At 45.3% G+C, this 15,223-nt stretch overlaps 1 protein-coding gene across 1 annotated transcript; it reads left to right on the top strand.

The window, feature by feature from the left end:
* Positions 1 to 6,083: 6,083 nt before the first annotated feature.
* On the top strand, positions 6,084 to 14,540 carry LOC144694970 (S-adenosylmethionine synthase). Its single transcript, XM_078565794.1, has 9 exons — positions 6,084 to 6,193; positions 7,372 to 7,449; positions 8,614 to 8,736; positions 8,818 to 8,930; positions 9,029 to 9,172; positions 10,436 to 10,654; positions 11,507 to 11,689; positions 12,853 to 12,986; positions 13,091 to 14,540. Exons 1-9 carry the CDS (start codon positions 6,103 to 6,105, stop codon positions 13,191 to 13,193), a joined length of 1,188 nt encoding a protein of 395 aa, XP_078421920.1. The 5' UTR covers positions 6,084 to 6,102; the 3' UTR covers positions 13,194 to 14,540.
* Positions 14,541 to 15,223: the final 683 nt, after the last annotated feature.

Below are 15,223 nucleotides of genomic sequence, written 5' to 3'. Positions count from 1 at the left end.
TTTAAAAAAAGACTAGCATTTATATAGCGCTTTTCACAGCCACTAGACATCTCAGAGCGTTTTACAGGCAATGAAGTACTGTGTAAAATAGGAAACACGGCAGCCAATTTGCACACAGCAAACTCCCACAAACAGCAATGTGATAATGACCAGATAATCTGTTTTTTTGTGATGTTGATTGAGGGATAAATATTGGTCAGGACACCAGGATTAACTTCCCTACTCTTCTTTGAAATAGTGCCACTGGATCCTTTAAATCCACCTAAACAGACAAATAGGATTAACATCTCATCTGACAGACGACACCTCTGACAGTGCAGCACTCCACTAAAGAATGGTGCTAAGTCCCAGAGCGGGTCCTGAACCTCGAGTCTTGTACTTCAGGAGTTGTGAGTGCTACCAGCTGAGCCACAGCTAACATTAAATTTTTAGCCATTATAATTATAATTTTAATTTAATTTACACATGTGCTGAGCAGATTAAGTGCATCGCTGTCTGATTTTACTCATCAGCAAAGTAAATAGATGGTAATCTTGGGGTGGAGTGTAAAACATCCCACCCGGCGAGATAGGTTAAAGCTTGATTATATAGTGCCTTTATTAACTGAGCCAATTATTATGGGCAGCGCTGACCTAAATAGGTTAGGTGACTTACTCAGGACTTTTTTTGGTTCACTAATCATAGGATGGGTCCCAGGGTGGGATAGAGAGGTAGAATTTAAAAGTGGCCTTTTATCCCTTGGATCTGTGGTCGAATCCAGCCCAGATTTATGAGGATGAAGGCCTTTTCTGTCTGCTGGCTATAAAAATGTGGAGGATTTTTTTCAATTTAGTCTTTCATTTCTGACCTTTCCAGCATCAGGCAAGTAAAAGACTGGACACAGAAGTAATGGGGAGGGAGAGTTTTAATTACCAAATATGTTATTTCTTTTTGCGTGTGGGACTGGGAAGTAATCTATGTTTTAATCTTAACATGTGTATTTTAAATAAATGCCAGATAAGAGGATAAGGAAATGCTAGTATATTTGAAGTCTGGTATTATATACTATTTAAAATGGGTGCTTTTCAATCATCCTATTCTGAACTTTGAAAATGTTTCAGTACTAGTTCAAAGGGTAACAGCTAACTGCAGTGATGGAGAGTTTTATTTACACAGAGAGTCTCACACACCCTATTATTGATCTTAATTGGTATTTTAAGAAATGAATGTTATACTGTTAATATTTGTGTTTGACATTTTGTGGCGGATGGAGACTAGCAGTAACGAACAGGGCCCAGACATGATGGGGCTGGCAATCACTTACATCATGTGATTTGTTAGTAAAACTCATTATTTCTTAGCTATAGATAGTTACACCACTGAATTCTTATCCAAGTGAAGGCACTTATTAAGGCAGGAAAAATGTATTAAGCATTAACTGCGTAATAAGTTGCACTCATACTTGATTCACATGAAGGGAACTTGATTGAAGAAAAGTCCCCCAGAGGCACCAAGATGTCAAAAAATTACACGTGATCCGATTTGTGCACTTATATAAGGGAAGCGCTCAATGGGCGGTTCCTGTTAATCCAAAAGTAAAGCTACTGCTAAAGTTTTTTTTAAAATTTGACAAAGTGTGGCCAAGAAGTAAAATGAGAGAAGATGGGTTCTACAGATATTTGCAAGGAGCCTTGCGTGCTCCTAGACCTCATGTGTCACTTTCATGCCAGTATCAGTCCCAGCCCCTTGCTTCCCAATTTTGATACGATTGCTTCTCAAGTCACGTGGCTCTAGAACAGGAGTCATGTGACAAAAGGGCGCTCATTCAACATTCAGCTGATTTGGGTGCAGTGGGGTGGGGGTGGGGGTGAAACAAAACAAGGGTGAGTTTTCTTTTAAATCCATAAATGACGCTCGCTACAAATTGAGACTCAGCTCCTGCTGAGATTTAACAGCTTTTGGATTGCTGTGTTCATTTTCTGCAGTCTGATCAATCCAAAGGGAGTGCTAAAAATAGAAAACTAAAAGCTGGAAGTGAATAGCAAGTGGGTCACCACCTGCAAGAAAGGCTGGGTCACATGCTAAAATAGTACATTGCATATATAGTATGTTGCTGTAGCGTTCTTGGCCAAACTAGACATGAGTACTGCATCCAATTCTGGCAAACCTAAACAGGAAAAGAACGACTTGCATTTATATGTCACCTTTTAGAACTTTTTACAGCAAGGAAATACTTTTTGAAGTGCAGTCACTGTTGTAACATAGGAAATGCAGCAGCCAATTTGCACACAGCAAGCTCCCATAAACGCCAATCTGATAATGACCCGATAACCTGTTTTTGTTATTGAGGGATAAATATTAGCCATGACACCAGGGAGAACTAACCCTACCCTCATTCGAAAGGGTGGCAGAGGATCACTTACGTCCACGTGAGAGGGCAGACAGGGGCATCGGCTTAATGTCTTATCTGAAAGACAGCACCTCTGCCTGTGCAGCACTACCTAAGTGCTGCACTGCAGTGTTAGGCCTGGAGTGGGACTTGAACCCATGACATTCTGATGCAGAGGACCCCAGTTGATCTCTGCTCACCCTCAGCAGATCTCCACTTGATCTCTAGTAGGTCCCTAATAGAAACAAAAGTAGATTTTTCAATCTGGCCTACCCAATCTCTTCACTAACAATAGAGGGTGGGAGTAAGAGCCACACATGTGATAGTCTGATGTGTTTGGACATTGGTTGCGTATCTAATTTGAAGCTTGATTATCAGTAACAAATCACAGCCAAGTATATGTACAACTAAGAGCCTTGCCATGAAACATAGAGAAACTGTCTGTCTGTGTTAACATGGGCGGCCAAACTATATGCATCTACTGAAAGCACACTGTCCCCAAGTAATACTTGAAATTGTTTTGGATACATTTAACTAATTTTTCCCCCCAAAAATATACTTAATTCATAAAATTTGTAAAGGTACATTGCATAACATTGACAAAGACAGGCTGAAGCATTTATTACCATCTACAGATCCATCGCGGCCTCCTCCAGAAGTCCCCAGCATCACAGATGCCTGTCTTCAGCGAATTCGATTCACTCCACATGATATTAAGAAACAGCTGAAGGCACTGGATACTGCAAAGGCTATGGGCCTTGACAACATTGCAGCAATAGTACTGAAGACTTGTGCTCCAGAACTAGCCGTGCCCTTAGCCAAGCTGTTCTTGTACAGCTACAACATTGGCACCTGCCCAGCATATGTGGAAAATTGCTCAGGTATACCCTGTACACAAAAAGCAGGACAAATCTAACCCAGCCAATTACCGCCCCATCAGTCTACTCTCAATCATCAGTGATGGAAGAGATCATCAACAGTGTCATAAAGTGGCACTTATTCTGCAATAACTTGCTCAGTGACGCCCAGTTTGGATTCTGCCAGGGCCACTCAGTTCCTGACCTCATTACAGCCTTAGTGCAAACATGGACAAAAGAGCTGAACTCCAGAGGCGATGTGAGAGTGACTGCCCTTGACATCAAGGCAGCATTTAACTGAATGTGGCATCAAGGAGTCTTAGCAAAACTGAAGACAATGGGAATCAGGTTGGAGTCATACCTAGCATATAGGAAGACTGTTATGGTTGTTGGAGGTCAATCATCTCTAGGTATAATACAACGGGGGCAGGGCCATAGACAGTGTCCTTTTCTGATTGAGCCTTTTGTGATGGCTGCCCCAAACTACAGTTCGTCCTTCAGCAGAGTCCTGAGCATTGGAATGTGCCAGTCCACAACACTCAGTCATCAACAGCTCTTTGCTCTTGAAGACCAGCAGGCTTCTGGCAGACCAGAGAACCTCTTTCATTGAGTTGATGGACCTCCAGCCAGAATTGATGTGTATCTCAGTGTGCGTGTCCCTGGAACAATTTGTAGAGCACTGAGCCCTGCATTATGGAGCTGCTGAGGATGAACCTCGACTAAAGCCACTGCATCTCTTTTCACACCTTCTTCACAAAGGCACACTCTGGAAGGTGGTGGGTGACAGTCTCATCCCCACCACAGCCACCATGAGGGCAGCGTGTGGAGGCGGGGTGAGGCTCCAGGTGTGCAGGGAGGATCTGACGGAGAGGGCCCCTCTCACTGCTGCTCAAGCTACGTCTTGTTTGAAAGTTCTGGTGATGAGGTGTTCTGCCAAATGGCTTTGGCAAACTGCTCAGTGAATCATCCAACAGGATCCATCATCTGTGCCCTGCGCTGCCTACCCACCCTTCCCCTCCAACCCCCACCTTATCAAGCATGTATACTTCATTGGGTAAATGTAGCCAGTGTCAGCAGGAAATGCATCAGAGCCGAAGCCAATCTCTCATGATGACAGAAAGGCAGAATCCCCAGCGCACATTAACAAATGCGATCTTCTCTTATTTGGCTTAATTGCCAAATTTACACTGCGACACCACATTCCATGAAAGAATAGAGAATCATAACTGAAGAGCATTTTCTGCCTTCAAAAATGCGGTGGTGATAGTGTCAGTTGAGGGAAGGGCCAAGGTCCATAGGAAAAGAAGGGCAAGGGCAGAAGAACAGACCATTCAATGTTCAACCTATCCATTAGACAGTGTGCAGCCATAGGTCATGCAACACCATGGTAGAAAACATGGATGCACATCGAGATAAACATCTATTGGTACTGGAGGTGCCCTGTGGTCTGCCCAAAAGTTGTTTGCTTTCCGGTGCAAAGAGCTGTCAAATTGACTGTTGCAGGCTGGCACATCCAAGGTCTAGGACTAAGTGCTGAGGGACACAGTAAAGCTTGGAGCAGCTGTCGCAAAGGGTCAATGGGGAAAGGCCACTCTAAAGCCCTCCCACCATTGTACACTAAGGGGCTGAATCCATGTAAAACCCACTGGGCCATATGCAAAAGTGAATATTTGATGTGAAATGTCAACTTCTTTTAATATCTTTTAAAAAGTTAAAACCCATGCATTTCCATGACAGAGTTTGTGAGCTGCTGTGATTTCAGTGAAAAACTGATAGACACCACTGAAGACCATTGTTTCCCTGGGGAAATGGGGACTGAGGGAGGTGTTTCACAGTTCTTAGATTCTGGGGAAGATTGCCTAGCTCATGGGAGCGAAGGATATTTATGGTGGCCAACTGATTCTCAGGATTTAAGGTCTGTGGAGGACCTTCCAGAAACTTCCTAGGACACACATCCAAGAAACAGGCAGACAAATTGCCTGTACCTACGAAGCACCCCCGCCTTCCATGACTTACTACTTAACATAAAGAGATTCTCTGCTTCGGATCGACCACTCTTCTACTGCGAACCCATTATTCTGAATGATTAAATATAAATTATACAAAGGGGCAACGGTCAATATTCAAATAGTACCTGAATCAAATTGTCTAACTATAACAGGAGCATTTGATGCACTTTTTTTTGCTGTGTAATTATGTAAACTGATTCTGTCGTTATATTGTTCTGTGGAAAATGAAACGTGTGACTAACAGTCACGACTTATTCCAGCTAACAAGATGGTTGGGTTATTTATAAAATGCAAGTTTTTAATCTAATATTTTGCAATATCAGAAACTTGCTTCAAATCAAATAAAAGTGATTATTGCAACGTGAAATTAGCCATTGGGCGTCTAATTCCTGGGCATCACAACATGGAAGCAATGTGACTGCGCCTTACTGCGGCATTCTGTAGCAAGCTGGATGATTGACAGGAGCCCGGGAGCCAAGCCCCGCCCGGCGGTTACCATTGCAAGAGGAGGGGTGGCCGCTCAATCCTGAGCAGTGACCAACCAGCTATCAACCCTATCTCATGCATCGATAGCTCAGTGACTGGCACATCCAATCTGGAGCAGATGCTTAATGTCACGGTTGCCTCGTTCTTAGAGGGGCAGTTCTGCCTCACCGTCTTCTGCAAGGCTTCTCCCTCCCTCTACTGGGGATTTGGTTGCGCCGGGTGGAATGTTGGGGGATCCACGTGGTCGGGCTGCCGGCTATAAAGAAGGCGAAGGGCGCCGGCTGCCATTATTCAGCGTGCAGGAGCCGCAGCGAGTGGATCGGCTGTGTGTACAACCTCCCCTTTTTTCCCCATCAACAACGACCGAACACCACCACTAACCATGAACGGTCAGATCAACGGCCTGCACGGCTCCTCGCTGGACGAGAGGGCTTTCCTGTTCACCTCCGAGTCAGTCGGCGAAGGTCATCCAGGTGAATAACCCTCCGTTCCCGCCTTTCCCGCCCACCCCGGGCTCCGGATCATCCGCGCGCTCCGGCCCAGGCTGGGGGGCTCGTGAGAGGCCGCTTCGGGAATGTTCGGCGGCGGTGCCATTAGCGCGCGCGCGCGCGAGACCCCCCCCCCCCCCATCCCCGGGTTCAGGCCGTTTCTCCGCCCCATGATCACCCGGCGAGCGCGTGGCCCGCGGCAACGGCAACCTCCCGCTTCAGTTCGATAGCCGGCGCCGCATGCTACCGGGACCCCGTGGGCCGTCCCTACCCTACCCACTTGACCCCGTGGGGGCGGGGAAGGGGGGGGGCCGCTGCCTGACGCCGCTGCTTCGTTTTCTGCTCCCCTTTCTTTCTCTTTTTCCATCTCTCCCCCCCACCCCCCCATTTGCCGCATCGTTTCCAACCCGGGGAGTGGGCGGGAACTAGTGACGTTTTATGGTATCCTGCTGCCTCTTGACCAATCGCAGCTGGATGTCACGGCGGCCTCTCAAATCAGCGCCGCTCGGCCAATGATATGGGGGTGGTTAACCCATGCAGCGCGTCCGATTGGCCCACGCGTCTGTCACGCTACTGACTGGCGTCAGGCGCGTCCAATCCACGTGGCGGAAGGCCCAGGGCGTTAGCTGGGTCCTAGCGCCTGCCTTTCAGATCTGGGTGAACTTCTTTGGTGATCACTTTGTACATGGGCCAGAACAGTGCGTGCAGGCAGTTTGACTGCAGATGCACTACTGCTAAACCCAAACCTGTTTATTGTCTCAAAGTACTTGGACTCCTGAAATAAAAGCGAAATAAAAAGTGCTGGAAAAACACCACAGGTCTGTGGAGAGACAAACAGTTAATGTTTTGAGGCTGATATGGTGACTTTAATGCCAAATGAGCGTCATATTGGACTTGAAATGTAAACTGTTTCTTGCTGTCAAACCACCTGTGATTTTCCAGCACTTGACTTACACTTACCACCGAATCAGTTTTTGTCCCTGCCCTGAGATTTTAGTTGTTGCATGCCAAATCTCTTTTTTTTAGTGCAACTTGTTTTGAACATGTAATAAAGACTTTGAGGGATTGGTAGGAGATGGAAGATAGCTGTGGGTGGGGGGTGGTGGTGAGGAGAGACAGTAATGAGAGGATTTTGTTAACTGAAGGTAATTTTTTTTGTGCAGATAAAATGTGTGATCAAATTAGCGATGCTGTGTTGGATGCCCACCTCAAAGAAGACCCTGATGCCAAAGTTGCTTGTGGTGAGTTTTGATGTCCTTGTAAGCTGCTTTCATTTTGGCAATGATTTGAACCTTTTCGAAGACAGTAGTACACTTTTGTTTTTAAAATAGATACGTTGAGATTAGAGGCCATCAACCAAGTAGCAATTTTCTTAAGCTGATTTAGCTCTAACCATTACACGGTAGTCTAACTATAAATTGAATTCAGATCTGCTGGTAGGCTGTTGCTATGCTTGAAGAATATTGTAAGTGATCCATATTCCCGACTGAAGTTCAGCAATGTAACTGAACATATTTTCACAGCCGATCAGAACTTTTCTCAGCCAGTGTGCTCAAAGTTAAAAGGGGGGAAGTGTGAGGTCATGCACTTTGGTAGGAAGAATAGAGGCATGGAGAGAATTCAGAAATCTGAAGTGCAAAAGGACTTGGGAGTCCTAGTCCAGGATTCTCTTAAGGTTAACTTGCAGGTTGAGTCTGTAGTTAGGAAGGCAAATGCAATGTTGGCATTTATTTCGAGAGGACTAGAATATAAAAGCTGAGGCTTTATAAGGCTCTGGTCAGACCACATTTAGAATATTGTGAGTAATTTTGGGCCCCGTATCTCAGGAACGATGTGCTGGCCCTGGAGAGGGTCCAGAGTAGGTTCACGAGAATGATCCCAGGAATGAAAGGCTTAACTTATGAGGAACGTTTGAGGACTCTGAGTCTATATTCGATGGAGTTTAGAAGGATGAGGGGGGATCTGATTGAAACTTACAGAATACTGAAAGGCCTGGATAGAGTGGACGTGGGGAAGATGTTTCCATTAGTAGGAGAGACTATGACCCGAGGGCACAGCCTCAGAGTAAAGGGAAGACCTTTTAGAACAGAGATGAGGAGAAGCTTCTTTAGCCAGAGAGTGGTGAATCTATGGAATTCATTGCCATAGAAGACTGTGGAGGCCAGGTCATTGAGTGTATTTAAGACCGAGATAGATAGCTTCTTGATTGGTAAGGGGATCAAAGGTTACAGGGAGAGGCGGGAGAATGGAGTTGAGAAACTTATCAGCCATGATTGAATGGTGGAGCAGACTCGATGGGCCGATTGGCCTAATTTCTGCTCCTATGTCTTATGGGGGTGGAATATCAAACTGATGTTGGAGTGACTTTAGCTTCAGTTATGATAACTGATCTTTTTCCTTCGCAGAGACTGTTGCGAAGACTGGTATGGTCCTGCTGTGTGGTGAAATTACCTCCAGGGCATCTGTGGATTATCAGGCAGTCGTGCGAGATACCATCAAACATATTGGATACGATGATTCCTCAAAAGGTGTGTTATAGTCAGGATATCTTGGCTTCCTCTGTCATGCCTTGAATGTGCAATAACTGTGAACATGTGTGTCTCTCTCAGGCTTTGACTACAAGACCTGCAATGTTCTAGTTGCTTTGGAGCAGCAGTCCCCAGATATTGCACAGGGTGTTCATTTGGATAGGAATGAAGAAGATATCGGTGCTGGAGATCAAGTATGCTCACTTTAGCCATGTTGAATGCCTTAACTTTGAACTGACATTTCAGTTGGTTTTATGGGTGTGAAACTAAACTGTCAAACATAATTTTTCAGGGTATTATGTTTGGCTATGCCACTGATGAAACCGAGGAGTGCATGCCCTTGACTATTGTTCTCGCTCACAAACTGAACGCTAAGATGGCAGAGCTGCGACGTAATGGCACTCTGCCCTGGCTTCGGCCAGATTGCAAAACTCAGGTGAGGTGAACTTGGTAGAGTGTTTTTGACTTTTGAGCTTATAATAATATTTTGACCACTTCCCACATTGTCTGGAAAAACTGCTTTTGCCTCCCCAGCATTGTCTGCCATCATCCCACCCCTGTTGCAAAAGCTTCAAATTGAAGCCCTCTTCTCTGTTGCTGTCTCTGATCTCAGCAGGAAGGTTATGCTGGAGCTGTGTGCAATGCCAGTTAGACCACAGCTTGTGCACTGTACAGTTCTGGTCACATTACAGGAAAGATGCAATTGAGCTAGAGAGGGTACAGAGATTTATTAAGGAGTATGAAATGAGAGGCCTTGGTAAAGTAAATAAAGATGACATGTATCCCTTGGGTCAAATGCCAGGGGGGTGTAGATTTAAAGTATTTGGTAGAAAGATTCAAGGAAAATAAGTTTTTTTTTTCCCACCAGAGACCTGGAACTGAGCCTGAAAAGGTGGTAGAGGCAGAAACTCCATGTTTTCAAGCACTTGAACATCTACTTGGAGATGTGACCTGTGGGGCTACAGTTCTAGTGCAGGAAGGGGAGGTTAGGATGGGTTGACCAGTGTGGACATGACAGGCTGAGTGGTCTCCCTACTGATTTTCTGTGATCTCTATCTCCTTCAGCTTCTGTCCCTGCATGCACCCAGCAGCCAACTTCCTTGTAGACATTCAAGTACTTGAAAACATGAAGTTTCTGCATCTAGCACCTTTTCAGGCAGAGCTCCAGGTCCCTACCACCCTCTGGAGGGAAAAAAACTTGCATCTCCCTTGAATCTTTCTACCAACTACTTTCAACCTACACCCTCTGGCATTTGACCTAAGGGATACGGGTCATCTTTATTTACTTATCAAGGCCTCTCATTTTATGCATCTTAATAAATTTCTGCACCCCCTCCAGCTGCATCACATCTTTACAGTTCTCTAGCTATCTGGAATTCTTAACTTGAAACCTGCTGTCGGTCTTGTGATTTCTCTTGCTCCTAGCTGTCCCTTTCATTTTGTCTGCTTGCTGTCTCCTCATAATAATGCTCTGACACCCTTTTAATGTACGTGATTAACATTATGAATGTAGGTGGTGGTTCAGATCTGACTTGCTGGACCACAGGTTCAGACAACCCAGTCACCACTGATACTTTAGCCATAGAGAAGGAACCTTGGCAAATACTTCTCTCAGTTGCAGTTAATATAGCCTTGCTGAAAATGGACTGGAGAAATGTTAAATGTTTGAATGTTCTATTTCTCCCTTTCTGATGTTCAGGTGACAGTGCAGTACCTGCAGGACCATGGTGCTGTTATTCCTATCCGTGTGCACACCATTGTCATCTCTGTGCAGCATGATGAAGAGGTTCCCCTGGATGAGATGAGGGATGCTCTGAAGGACAAGGTTGTTAGGGCTGTCGTGCCTTCCAAGTATCTGGATGAGGAGACCATATACCACCTGCAGCCCAGTGGACGTTTTGTTATTGGCGGACCCCAGGTTGGCTAGAGCTGTCGCTCTTTGTGTGCAGGGCTTCTGAAACTGCTGAAGTGCAGTCTTAGATTTGCTTCATGAAGCTGGGTTTTCTGCATGTGCTTAAAGCTTCGCTGTTTTCTGTTTTGCCTGAAAGCAAATGGTGTAGTGGGTTTTTTTCCCCATTGATGCCCATTCCACTGATGCTGGGTCATTTCCTTTCTCAGCAGATTCATTGACCCTGGTAAGGGCATATAAACATCACAACCAAATTCAGTGCTTCACCCAGTGCTCACTTTTGTGATGAGGGTTGCTGGGAGCAGAAATGTCTTGTTTCCTTAACTTGGATGCACCTTACTGTTGTCTGGACTGAGCTAACTACACGGGCTAGGTATTGAGCCCTTATGTTCAATTCACTTGCTGAATTAAGGGGAGGGGCTGGGGTGCTTGCTTGGCTGTTGTGTTTCCGGTTCCCTGTACAAAACTTGGAAATAGTGTCATGATCTTCAAATGCCTAAATGCAGCATTCAGTGTTTAAAACAAATGAAGGCTTACGTTTGTGACCCTGGCTGCTTGTACTTAGTTGTAGCAGTGTTCGGTAGGTATATCCACAGTAATTGTACTGGGGAAAGAGAAAGATAAACTTCAGCTTTTGGGTGTTGTCATTTGCCTCAAATGCTCTGTTCCCAGTGGCTCTTCAGCTCTATGCTATTTTTAACACCATACCAGTTTAATGTACTCTAGCAGGCCAGTTGGCTGTCTGTAATGGTAAGGAAAGCCGTGCATGCTGCAACGCTACTGAAATCCTAGTGACATGCTGGCAAGCGTTCGGGTTTGTTCTGACGATTGAGACTTAAAAAACCCAAACCTCTCAAACAGGGAGATGCAGGCCTCACTGGGCGAAAGATCATTGTTGATACCTATGGTGGATGGGGTGCACACGGGGGTGGTGCTTTCTCTGGCAAGGACTACACCAAGGTGGATCGCTCTGCTGCCTATGCTGCTCGATGGGTTGCCAAGTCTCTGGTAAAAGCTGGCCTATGCCGACGTGTCCTTGTGCAGGTGAGTCCTTGACACCTACAAGTTTGTAATGGCGTGCAGGGGTGGGGCATTAAAGTAACTTGCTGTGGCATTTACTGTATTTATTAATCAAATGGTACCATGGAATCTGGTCTCTGCTGCAGTTGGATAGGAACCTGAGTTACCAGGCCATAAGTTAATCCATGGGATGTGGACATTGCTGGCTAAGCCAGCATTTATTGCCCATCCCTAATTGCCTTTGAGAAGATGGTAGTGAACTGCTGCAATCCATGTGGTGTAGGTACACCCACAGTGCTGTCAGGAGATTTTGACCCACCAAACTTCCAGGTGGTGGTGTTCCAGTGTGTCCCTTGCCCTTCTCGATGGTAATGGTCATGGGTTTGGAAGGTGGTGCCTAAGGAGTTTTTGTGAGTTCCTGCAGAGCATCTTAGTAGATGGTAGTCACTGCTGCCATTGTTGGTGGAGGGAGTGAATGTTTGTGGATAGGGTACCAATGAAGTGGGCTGCTTTGACCTGGATGGTGTCAAGCTTCGAGTGTTGTGGGAGCTGCACTCATCCAGGCAAGTGTGGAGTATTCCATCACACTCCTGACTTGTGCCATGTAGATGGTGGACAGGCTTTGGGAAGTCAGGTGAGTTACACTTCGCAGAATTCCCAGTCTTTGACCTGCTCTTGTAGCCACAGTATTTATATGGCTAGTTCAGTTTCTGGTCAATGGTAACCCCCCCAGAATGATGTTAGTAGGGGATTCAGCAATGGTAATGCCATAGAATATTAAGGGGTGACCTAGCTTGTCTGGTAGTCAGGTGACAATGGGAACTGTGTGAATGATTGTGATTATTTAGTCCATCTCTTAGGCTACAAAGACCCAGTCGTGATGCGAGGAGAGGCAGTGGCAGAGAACTTCAGGAATCATGAATCCAGTGTTGTCTCTTCCAAGAATGGCTTAAATTAGTGAAAGGAGCTTTTTAAATCCATAACTAATGAGGTATATGGGGAACTAGACCAGGGCTCCCACTCCTGACCACTGTCCAGTGATTCTTTTGGACTGTAGAGCGATGGTTGAGGCTTAATTGCGGTACACTCCCTACAGTAAAATGTGCCACTCAATGGTTCATGAGGGTCAGCCACATCTGGAGTTAGTTAAATGTGTATGTTACTAGTAACATTTCATCTACTCCTAGGTTTCCTATGCCATTGGAGTGGCACACCCTCTGTCCATTTCCATCTTCTCCTATGGAACATCTGAAATGAGTGAGAAGGAGCTGTTGGAGGTGGTGAAGAAGAACTTTGACCTTCGTCCTGGTGTTATTGTCAGGTAAACAGCTGTGTTGGGGTGGTAGGAATGTGGTGAGTTTTAAAGGGAGCAAAGTAGCATCTGGGGGAGGAAAGAGACACTCAACATCTGAATGTGTTTTCCAGGGACCTGGACATGAAGAAGGCAATTTACCAGAAGACAGCAGCCTACGGCCACTTCGGTAGGGATAGCTTCCCTTGGGAAGTGCCTAAAAAACTTAAGTACTGAGTGTAAAGTCTTTCTCCCCAGACTTGTTGGTGTATAATACAGAGAAGCTGCAGGCTCTCGGGGAGAAAGGCCCTTTCCCATATATCCTGTCCTCCCATAACTCCATACACCGTTAGTGGCTGAATCTCTTCTTTCCCTTATCCTCCTGTTATGTGGAACCTTGTCCTTAAACCCACCCACCCACCCCTCCCCTCCCCTCAACCCACCTCCTGTGCTAGCCACTGCAATGCTATGTGTAGTTTTTGTTTAGCAGGGCAAGGGTTGAAAGGGACCATGAACTAGAGGATCAAAGTTTTGAGTTTCCATGTTCTAGTTGGGAGTTTGGATGACCAGACACTACATTGTCCCAATTACAGCTTGTAACCCTAGTCTGCAAGTCTGCTTTGCATACCATGTCCCACATGAAACCTGTAGCATTGCTTATACATGGAAGTGATAACCTTTTGTCAGTACATCACCCAAACATTGGGGCACATCTAGTAATGGTGCTTATTGTGTAGTTCCGACCCTTTAATGTAACTTAAAATGTCCTTGACACTTAAACGTGCAGTCCTATTTTTGGATTAGCAACCAGTTTTGATTTCCTCCCCACCCCCATTTTTGTTTTTCTTTGAGGACGTACGTAATGATTTTTAAAAAACAAAAAGGGTTTTTAAAGGAATTGACAACAGCTATGCATCGTTGTTTCTGCACTAGCCAAACCTCATTTTTAAAACTTTTTTTTCTTTGTACAGGCCCTTGGTAGCCTTGACATGATAGAAGTCAAGGGCTACTCCCAAGGCCTGTGGATTGCACACTTTTTGGTACTCTTTCTCTTCAAGGAATGAATCCATAACTGCACAATGAGCTCCTGAATTCAGTCAGATGGATATTGCAGCCATTGTGGAAAAGCTGGTGTAGATACAGAGAAGCCAGCAAGTTGATGGCTCCAGGAATCCAACCTTCATACTTGAATAATATTACGTTCCTATTTATTCTGAGACTTGGCGTAGTTACAGAGAAGCCAGTGTCTCAGTAGGCAGCTTAAAGATACCTTTTTTTTTAAAGATATATATTGCAATTCCTTCAGTCCCAGTATCCCTGGTAGGCCTGAGGCGTCCTACAGAAAGCCCTTAGGCTCAACCTATGAGGGGTCTGGCTGGTGTTAAACACAGGGGCAGGCGAGTGCAGCAGTTGGTGAAGTGCCTCTTGGCTGGTGTTGTACAGAGAAGCCGGCCTGTTTACACGCTCTCCGCCACTGTTGTGATCGGCAAGTGCCTTTTTGTAACTTGGCAGTTATTACGTATGTCTGTTATCAGAAGTCCAAATGCTGAGATCTCAATAAAGTGCTAGGTTCTCCATATAAAATTGTCTGATTTTGTCTGTGTTTCTACATACATTTTCACAGCCCAGAAAAAGAATTATTGACGTTTTTGGATTACACCTCAATAAAAGTACTGTATATAAATCCTGCTCCAAGCACTATGACTGGGATCTTCCAAGTAGCAGTAATGATTGTCAGAGTGCCACTGCACACGTAAATTCCCCTTAACGCTGCTGCGTATTTCTATTGGGTCTTCCGATCCAGCTTTCACACACACCTGCAGAGTTGGGAAGATGAGGCACTAGCTGCCATATGGGTTTTTTAATGGCCTAGTTTGAATATTAGTGGGTGGAGCAGTCGGGTTTAGTTGGTTGAAGGGGGTGATGGTGACCAGTTAAGTAGTTATCCAGATGTTGTACTAGAGTTTAATTGGTTTTACATTTCCTGGGTGACTACTCCGTTAAGTACAAGTCAGAGAGCTGTGTGGAGAAGGGGAATTTACCATTGGAAATGCTTCCCAGGCAATTATGTAGATCCACGTGTTACAACTTGAGCCACACATCCAGATTGTTGGAGATTGATTTGGCCCCAAATTACTGCAGGGGACTCAATCCAAACTGCATTCTTGGAGTGGTTTAATTTGCGATTATGCTGTCTCCAAGGCTTTTACAGGTTTTTGTGAATTCTCCACCAGCTTGTCCTGTTTCAACATTTATAGGCCCAGTGT

This window comes from Cetorhinus maximus, chromosome 20 (genome assembly GCF_964194155.1).
Source record: "Cetorhinus maximus chromosome 20, sCetMax3.hap1.1, whole genome shotgun sequence".
Taxonomy (NCBI): domain Eukaryota; kingdom Metazoa; phylum Chordata; class Chondrichthyes; order Lamniformes; family Cetorhinidae; genus Cetorhinus; species Cetorhinus maximus.
Note: the sequence above shows the minus strand (reverse complement) of the source record. Positions and strands in the feature narration are given on the sequence as shown.

Bases quoted from the DNA above. Each gene is read 5' to 3' on its own strand.
- LOC144694970 (XM_078565794.1), top strand. From the start codon at position 6,103: ATGAACGGTCAGATCAACGGCCTGCACGGCTCCTCGCTGGACGAGAGG. The intron at 8,737-8,817 runs GTGTGTTATAGT...TGTCTCTCTCAG, and splicing joins ATACGATGATTCCTCAAAAG to GCTTTGACTACAAGACCTGC. The intron at 10,655-11,506 runs GTTGGCTAGAGC...CCTCTCAAACAG, and splicing joins TTGTTATTGGCGGACCCCAG to GGAGATGCAGGCCTCACTGG.